Source organism: Vidua macroura, chromosome 19 (assembly GCF_024509145.1).
Source record: "Vidua macroura isolate BioBank_ID:100142 chromosome 19, ASM2450914v1, whole genome shotgun sequence".
Classification (NCBI taxonomy): domain Eukaryota; kingdom Metazoa; phylum Chordata; class Aves; order Passeriformes; family Viduidae; genus Vidua; species Vidua macroura.
Genome location: NC_071589.1, coordinates 13,448,354 through 13,465,617, shown reverse-complemented (window position 1 = coordinate 13,465,617; position 17,264 = coordinate 13,448,354). Strand labels below are relative to the sequence as shown.

Sequence of the window (17,264 nt, the reverse complement as noted above, 5' to 3'; positions counted from 1 at the left end):
CACCTCCCTTGACCTGCGAGCAACGCTTTCCTAATGCACCCCAGGAAGAGCTGGGGCTGTACAGAGAACCTGCCCTGTGCCCACACCACTAAGCAGTGTCTATCTGTGCTGATAACATGCCCCGTGCCCACGCTGGTGGCCCAGCCCAGCTGGGCAGGCAGCTGCCTCAGCTGGCAGCCCCGGTGCCAGTCACAGGGGACTGGTGGCTGCCCGTGCCTGGCACATGGCACAGCACACCCTGCCCTGGGCATGTCAGTGCTGTGGCACAGGGACAGGTGCCATCCCACGGCCTGCAGGTGCCATCCCAGGGCCTGCAGGTGCCAACAGCATGACCCTGCTGCTGGGGCTGCAGCTATTGCACTGTGACGGTGAGTGGCAAGTGGGGTGGCAGTGGCCTTTGCTCCAGCAGTGTGGGCTGACCTGGGCCCTGCCCCAGGCAGCCCCATGGGAAAGCAGGCCGTGCCAAGGAGCCCGAGCACACCCTGACTGCTGCTGGGTCATCACCACCAAGAGCACTGACACACCAGCCCTACCTGCCTGCTTCCAGCCCAACAGGTGCACACAGCAGCCAGAGCACTCCTGCCCAGCAGCGCTTTAATGGCCCAGGTCAGCCTCAGAGCTGACCTCAAGAGCCTCAGAGCCCCCAGAGTCCCTGCCCAGCCCAGCACTCAGCAGCACGGTGATTCTTCCAAGTCTGTCCCACCAGCCAGGGCTGCTGGGGGTGGCCCAGTGACCTTGTTTGTGGGACTGCAATCAGCCAGCTGCTCTCCTGGTGAGCCAGGTGCTGAGCCGGAGCTGGGTCCATGCCTGGCAGCTCCTAGGCAGTGTGAAGGTGGTTGTGGAGAAAACTCCATGGTTCCCAAAGGATTCTGAAAACAGCCCAGGGCACAGTGGCAGGAGGGAGAGCTGAAGGGCTGTTCTCTGCAAGAAGTGAGCCCCCACGGAGCAGGGTTGTGCTGGTGAGGCAGTCCTGCATGGAGCTGTGTCCTGGGGTGTGACAGCAGGCCTGGTCCTGTACTCGCTGCATCCCAGCAGCTCCAGGCAGCAGGAGCACCTGCATCCCTGCGATGCAACCTTCCCAGTGACATGTCCCAATGGGTCCTTGGTCGTGCCAAGAGGAGGATCTTCCCCAGCACTCCACGGTCCCCCAGCTTCCAGTGCTGTGTTGTGATGGACAGATTCAGTCCCAGCTGCAAGCAGAGTCCGTTCCATCCCATTCCTCCCTGTGGAGCTTGACACTAAGAGGAGAGAGTCTGTAAGACCCCGGGTCCTTGTCCCAGACCTGCCTCCATCCTCTTCCCTGTCCCTGGGCCTCAGTAACACCAAGGATGGTGCATCCCTTGGGACAGGCAGAGGAGCATCTGTGCACATGGCTGAGCTCTGGGTGCCCTGGCAGCCCCTCCCCACTGCCCTTCATGCTGGCCTCACCTGGCACTCAGAAGCGCCTGTGTCTCTGCCTGTAAACGGAGTGAAGCTTCTGAATGAGAAATACCTTATCTTCCCCCTCCTGCAACATCAGAGAGCACAGTGAGCAGCACTGGGGGGTGAGTGGCTGCGCTGCTGGGGCCAGAGCCCAAACAGAGCCTGGGGCCAGAGCCCAAACAGAGCCTGGGGCTGGAGCAGGCTGTGAAGCAGCGGGGATGGGCAGGGGCAGTGCTCACGTTGGCAATCTGCTCCTGGAGCAGGCAGATGACCCTCTGGCGGCCTCTTACCACCTGGATGTTGAAGTAGATCACAGCTCTGCAACGACAGCAGGGTGGGATGGTGGCAGCCAGGCAGGAAGCTGAGGGACACTGTGCTCCTGGCACTGAGATGGGGCACAGGGCTCTGGGGTGACACCTTGGCTCCCAGCCCCGCTCAGGGCTGTGACAGCAGGACCCTCAAAGTGAGGGCCCGGGGTTCAGCTTTGGGCTCGGGTCCATACTCACATCAGGGCCACAGACACGAAGAACAGGGGGCTTGTGTTCTCCAACAGGTGCTGGTAGACCCAGGCAAACCAGGTGATGTTGGGGTTGGACTTCTCCAGCACCAGCACCCACCTCTTCCCTGACTTGTAGATGGTTTCCAGCCCCCGGAAGGGACCGCAGGTTTCTGATGGCTGCACCCTGAGCAAACAGACCAACAGGGCGTTCAGAGCAATGGGCAGCCCAGCAACTACTGGCCCCAGACCAGGGCACTGCCTGTCTCAGATGTCCAGCCCTCCAGGGACCCAGCCTCACTGTCCCCAGCATCCCCGGGGCTGGACAAGGGAGTCCTCATCCCTGCCTCCTGCAGCAGGAACAGCTGGAGGAAGTGAGCACGGGCCAGCAGCAGGGATGCCTCCCTTGCCTGCAGCAGCACCTCATAGCCTGCAGCTGCCAGGGACAGGGGCCATGGTCTCCCCAGCCCCTCCTTCTCCAGGCAGCCGGGGGTCCTGTGCCCTGAGCCGCAGCCTCGTGGGTACTCACGACCAGATGGTGTAGGAGAGGAAGGCAGCTGCACCCAGGAAGGAGGGGAAGCACAGCAGAGTGATGAACACGGTGCTCATGCGTGATGCTTGCCAGGGCTTGCTGGGGGACTGGCAGTTCCGCATCAGGCTGCTCTGTGGATAGAGAGCAGTGTCCCGTGGGCTGCCAGTCCCTGCTGTCCCCCGGCTCAGTCCACAAGGCCGAGGCTGCTCCGTGTGGCACCACTGCTGCAGCAGAGGCTGACGGTGACAGGGCACAGCGTCACCACAGTTCAGCCCACGGGGAGTTGCAGGGGGTGGGGGAATCACACCTTTTTGATATAGAACAGCAGCAGCAGCTTCAGCATCTGCACAGCTGGCAGGAGCGGAGCGAAGAGAACGCCCAGCCTGGGAGAAGGGGAAAGACAAGCTTGCCTGGGTCTGAGCCCCAGGGGACACAGTGCTGGGCACAGCTACAGCACCCACAGGGCTCCTGGGGACTACAAGGCATTTGCCAGCAGAGGAAGGAGCCACACCAGGCAGAAACATCTCACCAGGTCAGGGTCTGCCCATAGATCAGCTCCAGCACATTTCGGGCGATATCAAACTCTGGCCTCTGCTTTGTCTTCAGCCTCTTCTCCAGAATTAGCCTGGGTGGAAGTGAGCTCTGCTCCCACACTGCCTGGGGGGACTTCACGCCCCACCTTCCCCCTCTGATGGCAGCAGAGCCTGGGTGCACCAGAGAGCTGGGACCATGCAGGGATGCCCCACTGGTGGGGGGACATGTCTTGGGGTACGTTACCTCCAGATCAGCTCCCCGAAGAGCGTATCCAGCAAGGTGAATATGAAATCCATCACCATGAAGCGATACAGGTCCTGCCCCACACACGTCTCCCAGCACTGGGGAGACAGTCAGGTGTGGCATAGAATCACAGAATGGTTTGGGCTGGGAGGAACCCTAAAGGTCATCTCTTTCCCCACTCTGCCATGGGCAGACACACCCTTCCACTAGAGCAGGTTGCTCTGAGTCCTGTCCAACCTGGCCTTTAACAGTTCCTGGGATGGGGCACCTACAGCTCCTCTGTGAACCTATGCCAGAGCCTCACCACCCTCACAGGGAAGAAATTCTTCCTGATATCGAATAGGGAAGATGCCACCAGCTCCTTGCACAGCCCCATGCTCAGCCCAGCCCTCCATGGCCCTGAGGCAGTGGTGCTGACCTCCTCTGTCGAGCAGACAACGCTCCGGCTGAGCCAGTGGTAGCACAGCAGGATGAGAATCACCATCTTCAGGATGAGGTTCCTGGGGAGCAGGAGCAGTGACAGAAGTCCCTGAACCCTGGGGATGGAGGGCTGAGCCCCACAGATGGGGTGCCTGGCCCCAAAGCCTCCTTGCCTGGCACAGGTGCAGGTGCAGAACGCTCCCTCCACCACAGCCCCAGCCAACCCACCTGGTGATTGCCACGTAGACCTGTGTCACTGGGGAGTCCTGCTTCTCCCACATTGCCAGCAAGTTGTACAGGTGCGGCATCAAGGCATTGAGGAGGGACACCACGAGGGGCAGGACCAGCAGAATGGCTTCTTGCTGCCATCTGCCACTGCCCCGCGCTTGCTGCTCCTGCTGAACCTGGTGAGCAGGTACTGGCTGAGTGCACGGCTGTTGGCAGCCAGGTCTGGTGTCCTTGGGGAGAGCAGCAAATGCCCAGGCCAGGAGCACAGCTGCAGTGGGGCTGTCCCTGCCTCCCCCCCCAGTATCCCAGCCCTGTCCCTCCAACCCCAGGGCAGGGGATCCCAGGGTGAGAGGCAGCACTCACCACGTGCATGTGCTCTGAGAAGTAGTGCACAGCCAGCACGCAGCCCAACACCGAGCCCAGGGCCAGCGCCCAGGCCAGCAGCATTATGACACAGTGCCACAGGCACTGGCAGCGGCTCTGGGAGTGGGAGCGGGAGCGCTGCTCCCCCAGCAGCTCCTGCAAGAGAGCAGCAGCAGAGCTGCCAAACCCGCTTTGCGTCTGCAGCAAGGTTTTGTCCCACCGCAGCACAGCAGGACCCAGAGGGGTGATGGACAAAGCACTAGCAAGGCTGGGGTCGGGGGTGTTTTGCATCGCCCAGCTCCTCCACCTTCAACTGGGTGCAGATGTTCTCGCACTGCAGCTTCACCGAGCGCCTTTGGATCACCTTGAAGTCCCAGGCACAGAAGACTTTGATGGCCAAGTCCCCTGTGGAGCTTCCCACGCTCTCCCGAAAAGAGCGGGACACGCTGCAGCGAGGTGAAGGGCGTCAGGGACTGGGGCTGGCTGAAGGGGAAGGCTGGCGGTGCCACAGGTGCCCCTGACCCACCTGTACACCAGCAGGATGCAGGTGACAAGGAAGGAGACCCCAACACTGAACAGGTAGGCCAGTGGCAAGTTGTACGGGAGCAGGGGGGCTGCGAGGGGGCACACGCTGCCCTCAGGACTGGAGGTGCAGGGGTCGTTCAGGGTGACGTTGCTGTAGTAGCCGTAGTAGAGCAGCGAGTGCGTGAAGTAGCCCTGCAGGAAAGCACACGATGGGCCCCACGGGGACCTCGGCAGTGCTCGCAGCTTCCCCCTTAGCCTGCCACCTCTGTGCCAGCCTCAGGGACACAGAGCCTTGGGCTGGGGCAGCACCACCGTGTGCACCCACAGCACCGGTGGTCCTGGGGCCCAGGCTGTGCAAGGGCAAGAACCGGGGTATTTTTACAGTGGGAAAGTGGGGCTGCCCCCAGGCTTGGCGCAGCCCCTGACCTGGGGGTGCCTGGGCCACGCTTACCGCTCCTGTGAGGAGCTCGAGGCCCGTGAATGGCTGGGGGCTGACTGATGCAGTGGGGTACACAGCTTGCAGGACCACCACGAAGGCCAGGAGGATGAGGAATGAAAAGAAGTTCAACATAAGGAGTGTCTTGAGGAAGAGGAAGTAGGACAGGACACTGGAGCCAAAGCGGCCACCGATCTGCTTCAGGGCATAGTGCCCGGGCTGGGCAGTGCGGAGCAGGGAGAGGAGCCTGTACCAGAGACCTCGGCAGCCCTGGGGAGAGGAAAGTGGGGACAGCAGTGGGGCTGGAGCCTGCACTGGAGCCCTCCCAGCCTCTGTGCCTCTGACTTACGAGGCCGACGCAGACCTTGGACCAACCACAGGGTGAGAAGGGGGCCCAGTGATGGGCGTGCTGCCTCACTGGGCCCCTCTGCCCGCTCAGCTGCCGCCTGCCCAGAAGAGAGGGGTGTCAGAGGGTACCACAGCTCCTGGGACAGCTCCGGCTGCGGGAGCCCTGCCCAGCTGCTGCTGATGGAAGGGGTCTCACCGGAGGATGCGCTTCTCCGCCAGGCTGAGGGGCATGGTGAGCAGCATGTGGCTGCACTGGCTGGGTGAGAGGCTCAGCAGCTCCTTCACCAGCAGGCGCCGCTTCTCTGGGGCACAAGGGGCTCAGTGGGACACGGCCTGCCTGTCCCCAACCCAGCGCAGGGACAGTGGCCAGCAGTGCCTTCTCACAGTCTGGGGGACCCTCACCTTCCAGCGTGGCCCTGGTGGGGTCAGCCTCCAGGTCGTAGTGGCGCAGGCTGGGCCGTGCCGTGCGGCAGAGCTGCTGCAGCGGTGGGCGGCCGCGCCGGCGCCGCAGCCGCGCCGTGCGGTTGCAGTACTGGGAGATGATGGCCCCGAGGTTGCGTCCTGTGGATCAGAGCAGAGCAGGGTTGGGCGGCCGCAGGAGAGCAGGGCAGGCAGAGCTCCAAGGGGCTCTGGGAGCTGGGGAAGGCCGGGAAAGTGGGTGGCACCTACCGATGGTGCGGCTGGGCATGCTGGCCAAGATCTGCAGGGAGGCAGAGGAGTAGCTGGGGTGCTCCTCACCTTGCCCGGGCTCTGGCCAGGCCATGGCACAGGCATCTGGCACAGCTAAGCGGGCTGGGGACTCTGGGAGGGGGAAGGCAGGATGCAGAGAAGCCATGGCTCATCCCTGTGTCCCCGCAGCTCTGCTCCAGCACGAAGGCTAGGTGTGTGCCCTTCCCAGAGTACCCCTTTCGCCAGGGACACTTTCTGTGTCCCCAAGATCCAATCTGCCCTGGACTGCCCTGCTCTGCACTGGCCAAGGCATCAGCAGGCTCCCACGAATGCTTTGGCCACAGCACTTTGACACAGCTGGCCCAAGCAGAGGGATGGCCCTAGGCACACACACTGTCCCCAGCGTGCCCTGGCTGAGGCTGCAGTGCTTTACCTCTGCCTCTCTCCTGCAACTCCAGCTCCAGACCTGCCTCGATCAAGCTGCTCTGCTCCAGGATGAGCTGGTGGAATGAGGTGTGCAGGGCTCTCTCGTTGTCCGGACTGGGCTCCTGGCTGCAGGAACACAGGGACACGGTGGCACGGACACCTGGTGCCTGCAGGGCGCGAGGTCGTAGCCCATCGTACCTGGGATGGAGGTCCCAGGGCACGGCAGGGCAGCGGGGGAGGTCACACTCACCCATCGCTCTCGGAGCCCTCGGGGACGTGGAGGGTGATGGAGGGCGGCTGGGACATCCTGCGAGGCCGAGCGGGTCCCTCCTACACGGGCCCTGCCGTGGTGAGCAGACGGGCGCCACCGGTCCCGGCCCCCACCAGCCCCCGCTTACCGCGGCTCCCCCGGTTTCCGCGGCTCCCCCGGTTTCCGCGGCTCCCCCGCTTACCGCGGCTCCCCCGGTTTCCGCGGCTCCCAAGCGCTGCGGGACGGGGACGGAGCCGGAGCCGCGGCGTGCGAGGCCGGGGGCAGCCGGGAGCGCGGAGCCCGCGGGGCTAAACCGGGACGAACCCCGGCTCCAGCCCGGCGTCAGGAAGGAAGAGAGGGCGGATGGGGCGGTACCGCGGCCGAGCGGGTTCCGCCCGCCGTCCCGGGACCCTTCGGGTCGGGCACGAAGCCTGCGAGCACCAGTCCCGGAGCTCGGCTCGGGAAGGGCCCGGACCGGCCCTAAGAGGACACACCGGAGCAAAGACCCCCGAGCCCCCCGCCGTGTTCCCCGTCCCTCCTTCCTCCCCTGCTCTCCCTCCTCCACCCCGGGGCGGGCTAAGGCTGCTCGGGGCAGGTAGCCGCCCCGGGGCTCCCCGTCAGGCGCCGCTCGCCCCGAACCGGGAACCGACGGAGCGCTCCCCGGCGCTCCCGCCGCCGGCTGTCCGGGCCGCGGCTCGCGTGGGTGCGGATCTGCGGGGAGGGCGGCGGCTGCCGAGCCCTGTCCGGTCCGTCCCGTCCCTCTTGCCGCCTCCCGGTACCGGCTGGGGGCGGCGGGAGCTCCCCAGAAGCCCCCGTTTGTTTCCCCTCGGCTGCGCTCACCGGGGCCCGTCGGCGGCCGAGGCGTGGGGCCGGCGCTCCCGTCCCCCGTTACACCGGGGCGGAAGGAGGGATAGAGCGGCGCACCGGGATTCGGAGCGGGACCGGCGCGGCGCTCTGTGCCCGGGCGGGGGAGCCCCTGTCCCGCCGGACCCAGCCCGCCCGCCCCGCCCCGGCGGCCCCGCTCCGCAAGGGCCGGCCCTCCCGGGGCGGTGCCGCGCAGGAGCGGCGGCGGAGCGCCATGGAGGGCGGCGGAGGCGCCTACGGGGCGGCCAAGGCCGGCGGTGCCTTCGACCTGGTCCGCTTCGTGCAGCAGCCGCAGGTGCTGGCGCGGATCGTCAGCGCGGTGAGTCCGGACGGGACGGGACGGGACGGGACGGGACGGGACGGGAGAGCCCCTCCGGGACGGCGTCCCCCCGCCGCAGGCCGGAGCCCCTCGCCCGCCGGGACGGGCAGCCCCCAAAGGGCTCCCACCGGGCTCGGTGCCGCCCACCGGACATCGGCTCCGCCCCGCAGGTCTTCGCCCTGATCGTGTTCGCCTGCCTGGTCGGGGATGGCTACATGAGCCGGCCCGAGGACCCCCAGCTCTACTGCATCTTCAACCACAACGAGGACGCCTGTCGCTACGGCATCGGCATCGGCGTCCTCGCCTTCCTCGCCTGCATCTTCTTCTTCATGGTGGACGTCTATTTCCCCCAGATCAGCAACACTACCAACCGCAAGTACCTGGTCCTGGCCGACCTCGGCTTCTCAGGTACCGGGGGCGCGGGCAGGGCTGTGCCTCCCGTGGCTGCCACAATGGCCGCCTTGTCCCGTGACGTGGCTGCCGGTGCCTGGCGAAGGGAGTCGCTCCCGTCTGGCGTGCTGCCCGCGGGCCACGCGCTGCTGCTGCTGCTGCTGCTGCTGCTGCTGCTGCTGCTGCTGCTGCTGCTGCTGCTCAGTGCCCCGAGGAGCGGCTGCCCCTGGCCGGGTGCCTGTGCCAGCCTGCACGGTGGAGCAGGGTCTGGGGCTGCCCAGGAGCAGCAGGACCAGCCCGAGGCCCTCATGCCACTTCCCCCCACAGGTCTCTGGACCTTCCTGTGGTTCATCAGCTTCTGTTTCTTGACCAACCAGTGGTCCTGGACGCGGGCCGAGGATGTGTACATCGGAGCGGACTCTGCCCGCGCTGCCATCACCTTCAGCTTCTTCTCCATCTTCTCCTGGGTGAGTGAACCACTCTGCCCCACTTGGGGGGACTGCAAAGGGGCCCCCTGCGCTCCACGGCCTGGAACGGCCTTGATGCTGCTCCCCTTCTCTCTGCAGGGACTCCTGCTCACCTTCGCTTACAAGAGGTACAAAATGGGAGTGGAGGACTTTGCTCAAAGCTATGCTGACCCCAGCCCAGGGGTTCCGACTCCCTACTCCAGCTATCCCAACATTAGCCATGAGAGCTACCAGCAGCCACCCTTCACGCACACGGCGGAGGCCCCGGAGGGCTACCAGCCACCGCCAGTGTACTGAGCCCTGGCTGGCGCCCGCGGGACGGCTGTACCAGTGCAATTCCTTTCGCGGGGTGGGAGGGAGGGATCTGTGACTTGGAGGGGACAGTGGGGTGGGAGGGTGATGGCTGCTTTGTTTGAAGGTGACTGGGCCTTCCTTTTCATGGGGTGCAGGAGGGGCTTCTGTCTGGTCCCAGAGCTGAGATCCTCACTGGAGGGTGCAGAGCCCAGTGTGTGATTTGGTGGGTGATCTAGCACATGATGATTTGCAGCTGCTGGGTGAGCAGTGCGGCTGCAGGAGGTTGGGTGTGTGGGCAGCCCTGGCACGTGCAAGCCTCTGCTTTTGCTGTGGTGCCTTGGTGGTGGGCTGTGGTTCACACCCTGGCCCTGGCCAGGCTCTGCCCCTGTGACTTGCCCTGGCCCATCCTGTCTCCAGTGCCTTTCAGCCCTGCTGGCTGCATTCCCCAAGTGCCGTCTCTCGCTGCCGTAGCACAGCCAGGCCCAGCTCCTGCCTGCGCTGCCTTCCCGTGCCTACCCCCATCGGCTGATCTGGGCGAGCTATTGCCAAAGCCCCCTCTTCTCTTCCCTAATGCCGTGCTGTGCCTTCCCCCAGCCTGCTCTAGAGCTGCTGGTGCTTGGATGATGTGGTTTGGGGTCTGTGGGAGCAGCGAGCACTGAGATCCCTCAGCAGGGCCATGGCTGAGGACAGTCCTGGAGCACTTTCTCCTTGTGTGCCTGCCCGAGTGCTGCCTCTGCTGCTGCGAGGCTGAGCTCCTGCACCCGGGCTCCTGCCTGCACTCCAGCCACACCAGGAGCCTGTGGGCCGTTGTCTCAGGTTGTGTTTGCTGCTGTGCTGTGGTAAAGCTGTTCCCAGCAGCCATGTGGGCCATCACTGCTGGGGCCAGCCTTCAAGTAGTTGTCACTGTAGGGCTGGAATAAACTTTTTCACCGAGCCACCATGTGAGCCACCATGTGCCTTTTGTCTCGGGGGAAGCAGAAAAGGCTCCTTCCTTCTGCCCCTGCAGGGCTTGGAGCGTCAGCTGGGGCAGCGCAGCCCCTGCCAGCTGCTGTGCTGCAAACAGCACACTCATGCTGGTGGCTATTTTTAGGGCATCCTCCTCATGCTCCCTGGTCTGAGCAGCCCTCCCACCCTGTGACCAGCCCATGCTGTCTCATTGGTCACAGCCAGGAAGACTTAGCAGAATGCTCTGGTAAAAAATACACACAGGGGTTCATTAAGTTATTTATTAACCTAAAGCAGCAGCAGAACCTCCCGCAGCCCTGGGGGAAAAGCCCAGGCCTGGTAATGGAGTGCTTGTGAATACAATAATTCTCACCTGTAACACGGGGGCAGCAGGGGGAGTTCAGGCAGCTCTTGGAGCCTTCCAGGGCACAGGCAAGCAGCAACCCAAGCAGCAACCCTGGACTCAGATGAAGAGGTCTGGCCTGGCCAGAACAAAGAGCTACTGCTTGGAGCCTGTGGATGCTGGAAAAAAACACTTCCAGGAAAAAAACACTTTCGCAGGGAATAAGGAAGCAACAACCTTCCAGAATCTGAGTCTAACAAAGAGGGAAGAGGATCCTTCAGTCAGCTTAGAGCAGACTAAGAGTCAGCCTCAAGAATTTTGGAAGGCTGAGGAGAAAGCAAGAGACATGACTAGAGTAGAGAAGCAGCTCCTCAGGAGAGCCCCTTTGCCAAGCAGCTACATCTTCCCTGGAATAATTGGTGCAAAGTCTGAGCCTCCAAACCTCTCACAGGTAACATAGCACCAAAGTGGAAGCACCAGCCTTGAACCTGGTTCAAGAGAAAAACTGCTCTGAATTTGGAGGCTCTTCCTGGGACCAGCTCCTCCAGACGAGTCAGTCACAGCCTGCTAGAACACAGCCAGCCCTTTGAGGTTCAACCTCTCAAAAGAGTCAGCTGCCAGGCCTCCTCCACCTTCTTCTGTTTCAACAATGATTGACACCAGCGAGCATGCTGGCAGAGAGGCTGGGGGCCTGCCCAGGGCTGGGCTGCCTTGTGTGTCAGTTTAAAAGCTGTGTCACAGCTCCGTGACTAGGGACAAGTTACCTCAGACGGTTAAGGAAGGAAGCTAAAAATTGCAGTTAAAATACTAATGGCAGTACCTTGTCTTAAAGAAACCTGGAATTTAGCAACAGTGCACAAGAGAGAAGGGCTGCATTCAGCGGCACCAGAGGCAGCAGTGCCAGCCTGAGCACGCTCAGACCACTGGGAGAGCTGTCCAGAGCCACGGTGAGCGGCGGCAGCGCCGCAGCCCGGCTCGACGTGCGGTGCCCCAGGGCCTGTGTGTGGCATCAGGAACTGTGCTGGTCTCTCTCCTTGTTCTGAGATGGGAACTCACTCTAGCCAGGCTTTTGCTTCAGCTTCCACAGCATCAGGCTTGGTGGATCCTCAGTTGTGGCGCTTGGCGTGGGGAGGCTGGGCAGGGAGGGCTGAGGCACTGAACAGTTTGTTAAAGCACAGAGAGGCAGACCCGGTGCCTGTGAGCCACAGCACTGAGCTCCCTTCCCCTCCATCTTCCCAGCAGTCAAGTGAAGATCTTGCGAGGGGCTGCTGTCTCCAGCTGCCTCAGGCCCAGGGGCACGTTCTCCTTGTTCTCTGGCCCGGCCTGCTGGGGCCGCTTGCAGAAGTAGCAGGCTCGGCACACGGAGTGGTACTTGTCAGCTCCTCCAATCACTTCAACCTGGCAGGGAAGGTTGGGGAGTGGCTGCAGAGCCCAGCTCCCTGGAGGGAGTCTCTCCCTACCAGCAGGACTGGAAAGGTGAAACAGTTTCTGTTCCAAGGCGACTCACCTCCCGCTCTGCTCCCAGCCTCTTGGTGTAGGAGGCCTCCCGGAAGCACTCCATGCACACAGCGTTCAGCTTCACCACGCTCTCCGCCAGCGGCACCAGGTTCAGGATGCTCCCAAAGGCCTGTGTGAGACAGCAGGGAAGATGCTGCTGGGTGGGTTCCACGAGGGTCCCAAAGCAGCTGCTGTGCCAAAATGAGTGTTTTACCTTTCTCTGGAAAGTCCCATCCAGAGCAGCAACAATGACGGTTTTCCCAGTGTTGGCCATTGCCTCGCAGAACTCCACAATGTCTGGGAACTGGAGGGGTACAGGCACATCGTAAAGGAGGGGGGGCAGCACTCGGCTCCAGATCCCACGGTGCGTGCCCAGACAGCAGCACCAGGAACGAGGAGTATCAGAGCCATGTGCCCTGTCTGTGAAATGGGCTGCAGTCCCACCGTCGGGTCTGCAGGGACTACAGGGAAGGCGGCTTTGACTGTAAGCACAGGCCACATGGATCAAACCGCCCCAGGGCGTTACTTCCCCCTCTTCCTACAAAGGACAGGCTTGGTGTGCACAGGGTGTGCCGAGGAGCCCGTGTCCCGCAGAGCCCGGCAAACCCACCCCAGCCATGCACTTACGAACTGGCCCTCGTCGATGCCGATGACGGCGGCAGCCAGCGCTTCCTGGTAGACGTCCTGGAGGAGCCCGGCGGGCAGGGCCTCCATGGTGCTCCTGTGGGCAGGGGGGAGTGAGCCCACAGGCCAGGCAGCCCCGTGGAAGCGGGGTGTCCTCCTGCCCCGGGAGCTCACTTGTCGTGCGTGGAGACCCCGGAAGAGCTGTAGCGCGTGTCCTTGGCGTACTTCACCAGCAGGCACCGGTACTGGGCGAGCTGGAACCGTCGCACTCGCCGCATGAGCTCTGTGCTGCAAGACGCGGTGTCAGCGGGCCGCAGCCTCGGCCCGCCGCCTTCCCGCGCCCCCGCCCTGCGCCCCCCGCCCCGCGCCTACCTCTTCCCGGAGAACATGGGCCCGAAGATCACCTGAGGGCAGAACGGCGCGGTCAGAGCAGCAGCCAGCGGGAAGCGCCGGCTCCGGCCAGGCGGGGCCCCCGCAGCCCCCTCAGCCCGGTGACCCGGCACAGCACCTGTACCTGCCCCCTGCCCGTGCCCGGGGCAGTACCGTGCCCGTACCTGCCCCCCCATCCCGTTCCCGGGGCAGTGCCGTGCCCGTACCTGCCCCCAGCCCGTGCCCGGGGCAGTACCGTGCCCGTACCTGCTCCCTGTCCGTTCCCGGGGCAGTGCCGTGCCCGTACCTGGCCCCAGCCCGATGCACGGGAACGTTGCCGTACCTGCATCTGCTCCCACACCGGTGCCCCGGGGTGGCAGCTGTACCTACCCCCCAGCCCGTGCCCCGGGGCGACGCCGTACCTGTATCTGCCCGCGGGGCCGGCTGGGGGAGCCGGGGTGGACACCGGGCACCGTCAGGCAGTTCATGGCGGACTGCCGGCCCGAGCCCGCGCGCGCCGATTCGGCGCGGCCCCGCCAGCCAATCGCAGGAGGCCTCTCCCTCACGCGCCGCAGCGCTAGCCAATCGCGAAAGGGCTTGCGCCGCCGCGCGGCAGCGCGGCCCAATGGGGGCCGAGGGCGCCAAAATTTTTATTTTCCTCTGCCCGCCGGCTCCGCCCTCCCGGTCCTGAGTGACCAATGGGAGGAGACCCCGCCCCCGGGCTCTGGCCTCGCCTCCACGGTCTTGCCCCGCCCCCGAACTCGGGCCTCGCCTCCGGGGCGACCAATGGGAGCGCGTCTGCCCGCCCACCTCCCGCTCAGGCCCCGCCCCTCGGCGGGCGGGCGGCACCGGGAGCGGCACCGGGAACGGCACCGGGAGCGGCGCCGGGAGCGACACGATCGGCACCGGGAACGACACCGGGAGCGACACCGGGAGCGGCACCGGGAGCGACAGGATCGGCACCGGGAGCGGCACCGGGATCGGCACCGGGAGCGACAGGATCGGCACCGGGAACGACACCGGGAGCGACACCGGGAGCGGCACCGGGAGCGACAGGATCGGCACCGGGAACGACACCGGGAGCGACACCGGGAGCGGCACCGGGAGCGGCACCGGGAGCGACACCGGGATCGGCACTGGGAGTGACACCGGGATCGGCACCGGGAGCGACAGGATCGGCACCGGGAGTGGCACCGGGAGAGGCACCGGGATCGGCACCGGGAGCGGCACCGGGAGAGGCACCTGGAACGACACCGGGATCGGCCCCACGATGGGCGGGTGGCGGGACATGTCCGCGGAGGTAGGGCCCCGAGGCAGGGCCCGCGGGTGGGCAGAGCGCCGTTCTTGTCCGGGCCGCCGGTTGGGGGTTTTCGCGTGCCCCGCCGCTGCCCCGCTGCCTCCCCGCTGCAGGCGCTGGAGGACCATTACTCCCCCAGTCGCTGGTCCCCCCGCCTGGACCGGGACACCATCATCGACGCCCACCTGGCGGTGACGGCGGCAGGTGGGGATCGCGGCGCCGGGAGAGGGGCTGCGCTCGGTGCCGCGGCGCCGTGCTCCACCGCCTGCCCCCCGCAGGAACCGAACGGGCCCGGGCCAGCGCGCAGACCTTGCTGCACGTGCCCTATGGCACCGGGGACGGGGAGAAGCTGGACATCTATTTTCCCACGGAGCCTTCTGAAAGTGAGTGACGGGGTGGCGGGGACGGGAGCGGGCAGGGCGGACACCCGGCTCATCCCGCGCTGTGCTGCGCAGCCTTCCCGGTTCTGGTCTACATCCACGGCGGATACTGGCAGTGCTTGAGGTGAGGTGGGCTCGGTGAGGGCTTCCTCGGGAAGGGACCTCCTCACCAACTCTTGCTGACCCCTTCTCCTGACGCTGGGGCTTGCTCTGGGTACACGGGGTCTGACCAGTCCCCAGCTGGCCCTGCAGCCCCCGGCTCCCGCAGCCTGTCAGCATCTCTCTCCCCCCAGTAAGGACGATTCGGGGTTTGCAGCCCCCCCGCTGGTGTCGCAGGGGGTGGCAGTGGTGGCGGTGGGGTACGACATAGCCCCTAAAGGTGGGTGCTGCCCTGCAGAGGCTGCAGCTGCCTGCGCAGCCCGGCGCCCTCCAACCCTCTGCCCTTTGTCCTCTGCCCAGGCCACATGGACACCATGGTGCTGCAGGTGCGCCGCAGCCTCGCCTTCCTGGCGGAGCGGTACCCCAGGAGCAGGTGGGCAGCTCCCGGGTCAGGGGTTGGTCTGTGGGAGTGGCTGGGGGGACAAACAAGGCCTGCAGCTGGACAAAGGCTTTGGCACCTCGGTTCAAGCACTGGGCAGTGCCTGTGGCCACAGTCCCCTGTCACTGCACAAGGCAGCAGCTGATGGATTGGGAAACATCTGAGCTGACACATTTGGGCTGTGCCACCTCCTCTGCACGGAGCAAAGCGTGCCTTGGTGTCCCTCTCAGTCGCTCCCTCCTACCGGCTCACTGCTCCTTCCTTCCAGAGGCATTTACCTGTGCGGACACTCGGCAGGGGCCCACCTGGCAGCCATGGTGCTGTCCACAGACTGGACGGAATTCCAAGCGGTGCCAGATATCAAAGGTAGCGTTGCCATGTCCCAGAACAGGGTCGGGAGAAGAACTGGTCTCCACACCTGGGGCAAGGCTGTGGGGCTGATTATGGTAACTGACTGTGAGGTCCCCAGGGCTGTGGGAGCCACCCAGGCTGCAGCTCCTCACCTGCCCGTGCCTCTGCCTCCAGGAGCGGTGCTGGTGAGCGGCCTGTATGACCTGGAGCCCATCCTGCACACCTACGTGAACGATGCTCTGAACATGAGCCGGTGAGCTCCCGTGCTGTGGGGACAGCCGTGGGGACGGGGCACAGGCAGGCGGTGCCCGTGGCTCTGCAGCCACTCTGCCCCAGCTGGGGAGTCCAGCTGACGGCGCGGGCGCTCTTGGAGCGAAGGGCTGCATCAGCTGCCACCGGCGTGACTCCTGCAGGGAGGTGGCCCAGAGGAACAGCCCCATGAGACTTGTCACCCCGGCAGCGCCAGCAGCCTGTGAGGTGCTCGTGGCTGTGGCCCAGCATGACTCCCCGGAGTTTCGCAGGCAGTCACAGGAGTACAGCCAGGTGAGCGTCAGGCGGGCGCAGGAGCATGGCCAGGTGAGCTCCAGCAGCACCCTGCTCGGCTCCGGTGGGGACACTGCTCCAGGCAGCCCTCACCAACTTACCCAACCGGGAGGAAGAGCTTCTGTGCTGATCCAGAGCAGTTTCTGGCTCACTGGAGGACACCAGTCCTTGCCAAAACATTATTCCTGCTGCTTGTCCAGGGCAGGTGGAGCTTGGGGTCCATCCTGCGGCACCGCTCTCTCCACAGGCCCTGCGTGCAGCCGGCTGGTCTGTCTCTCTGCTGGATCTGGCTGCTGTGGATCACTTTGACATCATTGAGAGACTGTCAGAGGACAGCTATGTCCTCACTCAGGTAGGCAGGAGGGCTGTGCCAAGGCAGATCAGGTGGGCTGCCACCTCCCTGCGGGGAGGGTCAGGGGCTTTTCCCAGGCTTTGGTTCCTCATCCCAGGTGATTCTGAACATGATTTCAAGAGCATGATGGCACCTCAGGAGTAAACAGATGGAGAGGGTGGCCCTGTGTGGTGGCGAGGGGCATCTGGTGTCCCTGTGCCTGCTGCCTCCTCGGTCTAACACAGGGCCACCACTGCCTCTGACCTGCACTCTGCCCTCTCTGCTCAGCCCAGCCTAGGCTGGTGCCCCTTCCCTGCGGTGCTCCTGCCCGCTGGAGTGCAGGGGACTGAGGGCTGCAAGATTCTGTCTGGGCAGCTGGATCATGAAGTTTGTTCCCTCAGTGTCCTTTAAACTGCACATTGGCAATACAAAATAAAATGGGAATTACTGCTGCCTGGGGTGGTGCTTCCCAGGGAGTCAGTGAGTGCACACCCGAAGCAATTGCTGCTGAGAGTATCCCTTCTTCCAGTGCAGAGTTCTGGGACTTGCTGACCCAGAACATGACAGGGAAGCCTGGGGAGCCCACCTGCTGCTGTGGGACAGAATGACATAAGCCTCTGTGAATGGGAGTGACAGAGCCATCTGGGCCAGGCCGGGCTCATGCTCCTGGGACAGTCCCAGCCAGACACAAACCTTGGCATTGCTGTGCAGCAACTCTGGTCCTGTGGCTGAGATGGTTCCATGTCCTCAGGAGCAATTGCCCCTCCACAGGGGCCTTGGCTGTGATGATGTCCCTGCTGCAGAGCAAGGAAAAGAGCAC

The 17,264-nt window shown here is 64.4% G+C and overlaps 4 protein-coding genes across 9 annotated transcripts; 2 read left to right on the top strand and 2 right to left on the bottom strand.

The window, feature by feature from the left end:
• Window positions 1–637: 637 nt before the first annotated feature.
• Window positions 638–7,898, bottom strand: TMC6 (transmembrane channel like 6). Of its 3 annotated transcripts, XM_053994762.1 has the most exons (21): window positions 7,733–7,898; window positions 6,893–6,972; window positions 6,650–6,768; window positions 6,217–6,348; window positions 5,950–6,108; window positions 5,744–5,849; window positions 5,549–5,645; window positions 5,215–5,469; window positions 4,765–4,955; window positions 4,546–4,684; window positions 4,239–4,394; window positions 3,876–4,051; window positions 3,646–3,727; window positions 3,228–3,325; window positions 2,980–3,075; window positions 2,758–2,833; window positions 2,448–2,581; window positions 1,929–2,105; window positions 1,662–1,740; window positions 1,429–1,507; window positions 638–1,238 (listed from the first exon to the last, which is right to left on the bottom strand). In XM_053994762.1, the coding sequence occupies exons 2-20, from the start codon at window positions 6,946–6,948 to the stop codon at window positions 1,436–1,438; spliced, it is 2,400 nt and encodes a 799-aa protein (XP_053850737.1). In that variant the 5' UTR covers window positions 6,949–6,972; window positions 7,733–7,898; the 3' UTR covers window positions 638–1,238; window positions 1,429–1,435. The 3 variants fall into 3 exon arrangements, with proteins under 3 accessions (XP_053850737.1, XP_053850736.1, XP_053850738.1); XM_053994761.1 differs by lacking the exon at window positions 7,733–7,898 and having other exon boundaries at window positions 6,893–7,468; XM_053994763.1 differs by lacking the exons at window positions 6,217–6,348; window positions 7,733–7,898 and having other exon boundaries at window positions 6,893–7,468.
• Window positions 7,899–7,935: 37 nt separating this feature from the next.
• Window positions 7,936–10,166, top strand: SYNGR2 (synaptogyrin 2). The gene is made up of 4 exons (XM_053994764.1): window positions 7,936–8,075; window positions 8,246–8,483; window positions 8,793–8,932; window positions 9,032–10,166. The coding sequence occupies exons 1-4, from the start codon at window positions 7,971–7,973 to the stop codon at window positions 9,227–9,229; spliced, it is 681 nt and encodes a 226-aa protein (XP_053850739.1). The 5' UTR covers window positions 7,936–7,970; the 3' UTR covers window positions 9,230–10,166.
• A 272-nt stretch (window positions 10,167–10,438) lies between these two features.
• On the bottom strand, window positions 10,439–13,505 carry TK1 (thymidine kinase 1). 2 transcript variants are annotated; one of them, XM_053994686.1, is made up of 7 exons: window positions 13,427–13,505; window positions 13,008–13,039; window positions 12,810–12,923; window positions 12,639–12,732; window positions 12,226–12,315; window positions 12,022–12,141; window positions 10,439–11,912 (listed from the first exon to the last, which is right to left on the bottom strand). In XM_053994686.1, the coding sequence occupies exons 1-7, from the start codon at window positions 13,490–13,492 to the stop codon at window positions 11,757–11,759; spliced, it is 672 nt and encodes a 223-aa protein (XP_053850661.1). In that variant the 5' UTR covers window positions 13,493–13,505; the 3' UTR covers window positions 10,439–11,756. The 2 variants fall into 2 exon arrangements, with proteins under 2 accessions (XP_053850661.1, XP_053850662.1); XM_053994687.1 differs by lacking the exon at window positions 13,427–13,505 and adding an exon at window positions 13,348–13,398.
• A 379-nt stretch (window positions 13,506–13,884) lies between these two features.
• AFMID (arylformamidase) lies at window positions 13,885–16,933 on the top strand. 3 transcript variants are annotated; one of them, XM_053994954.1, is made up of 11 exons: window positions 13,886–14,304; window positions 14,415–14,505; window positions 14,580–14,684; window positions 14,757–14,805; window positions 14,975–15,060; window positions 15,141–15,213; window positions 15,488–15,585; window positions 15,745–15,823; window positions 15,984–16,113; window positions 16,361–16,465; window positions 16,563–16,933. In XM_053994954.1, exons 1-11 carry the CDS (start codon window positions 14,275–14,277, stop codon window positions 16,590–16,592), a joined length of 876 nt encoding a protein of 291 aa, XP_053850929.1. In that variant the 5' UTR covers window positions 13,886–14,274; the 3' UTR covers window positions 16,593–16,933. The 3 variants fall into 3 exon arrangements, with proteins under 3 accessions (XP_053850928.1, XP_053850929.1, XP_053850930.1); XM_053994955.1 differs by having other exon boundaries at window positions 16,543–16,933; XM_053994953.1 differs by having other exon boundaries at window positions 13,885–14,304; window positions 16,361–16,933.
• The last annotated feature ends 331 nt before the right edge of the window (window positions 16,934–17,264 follow it).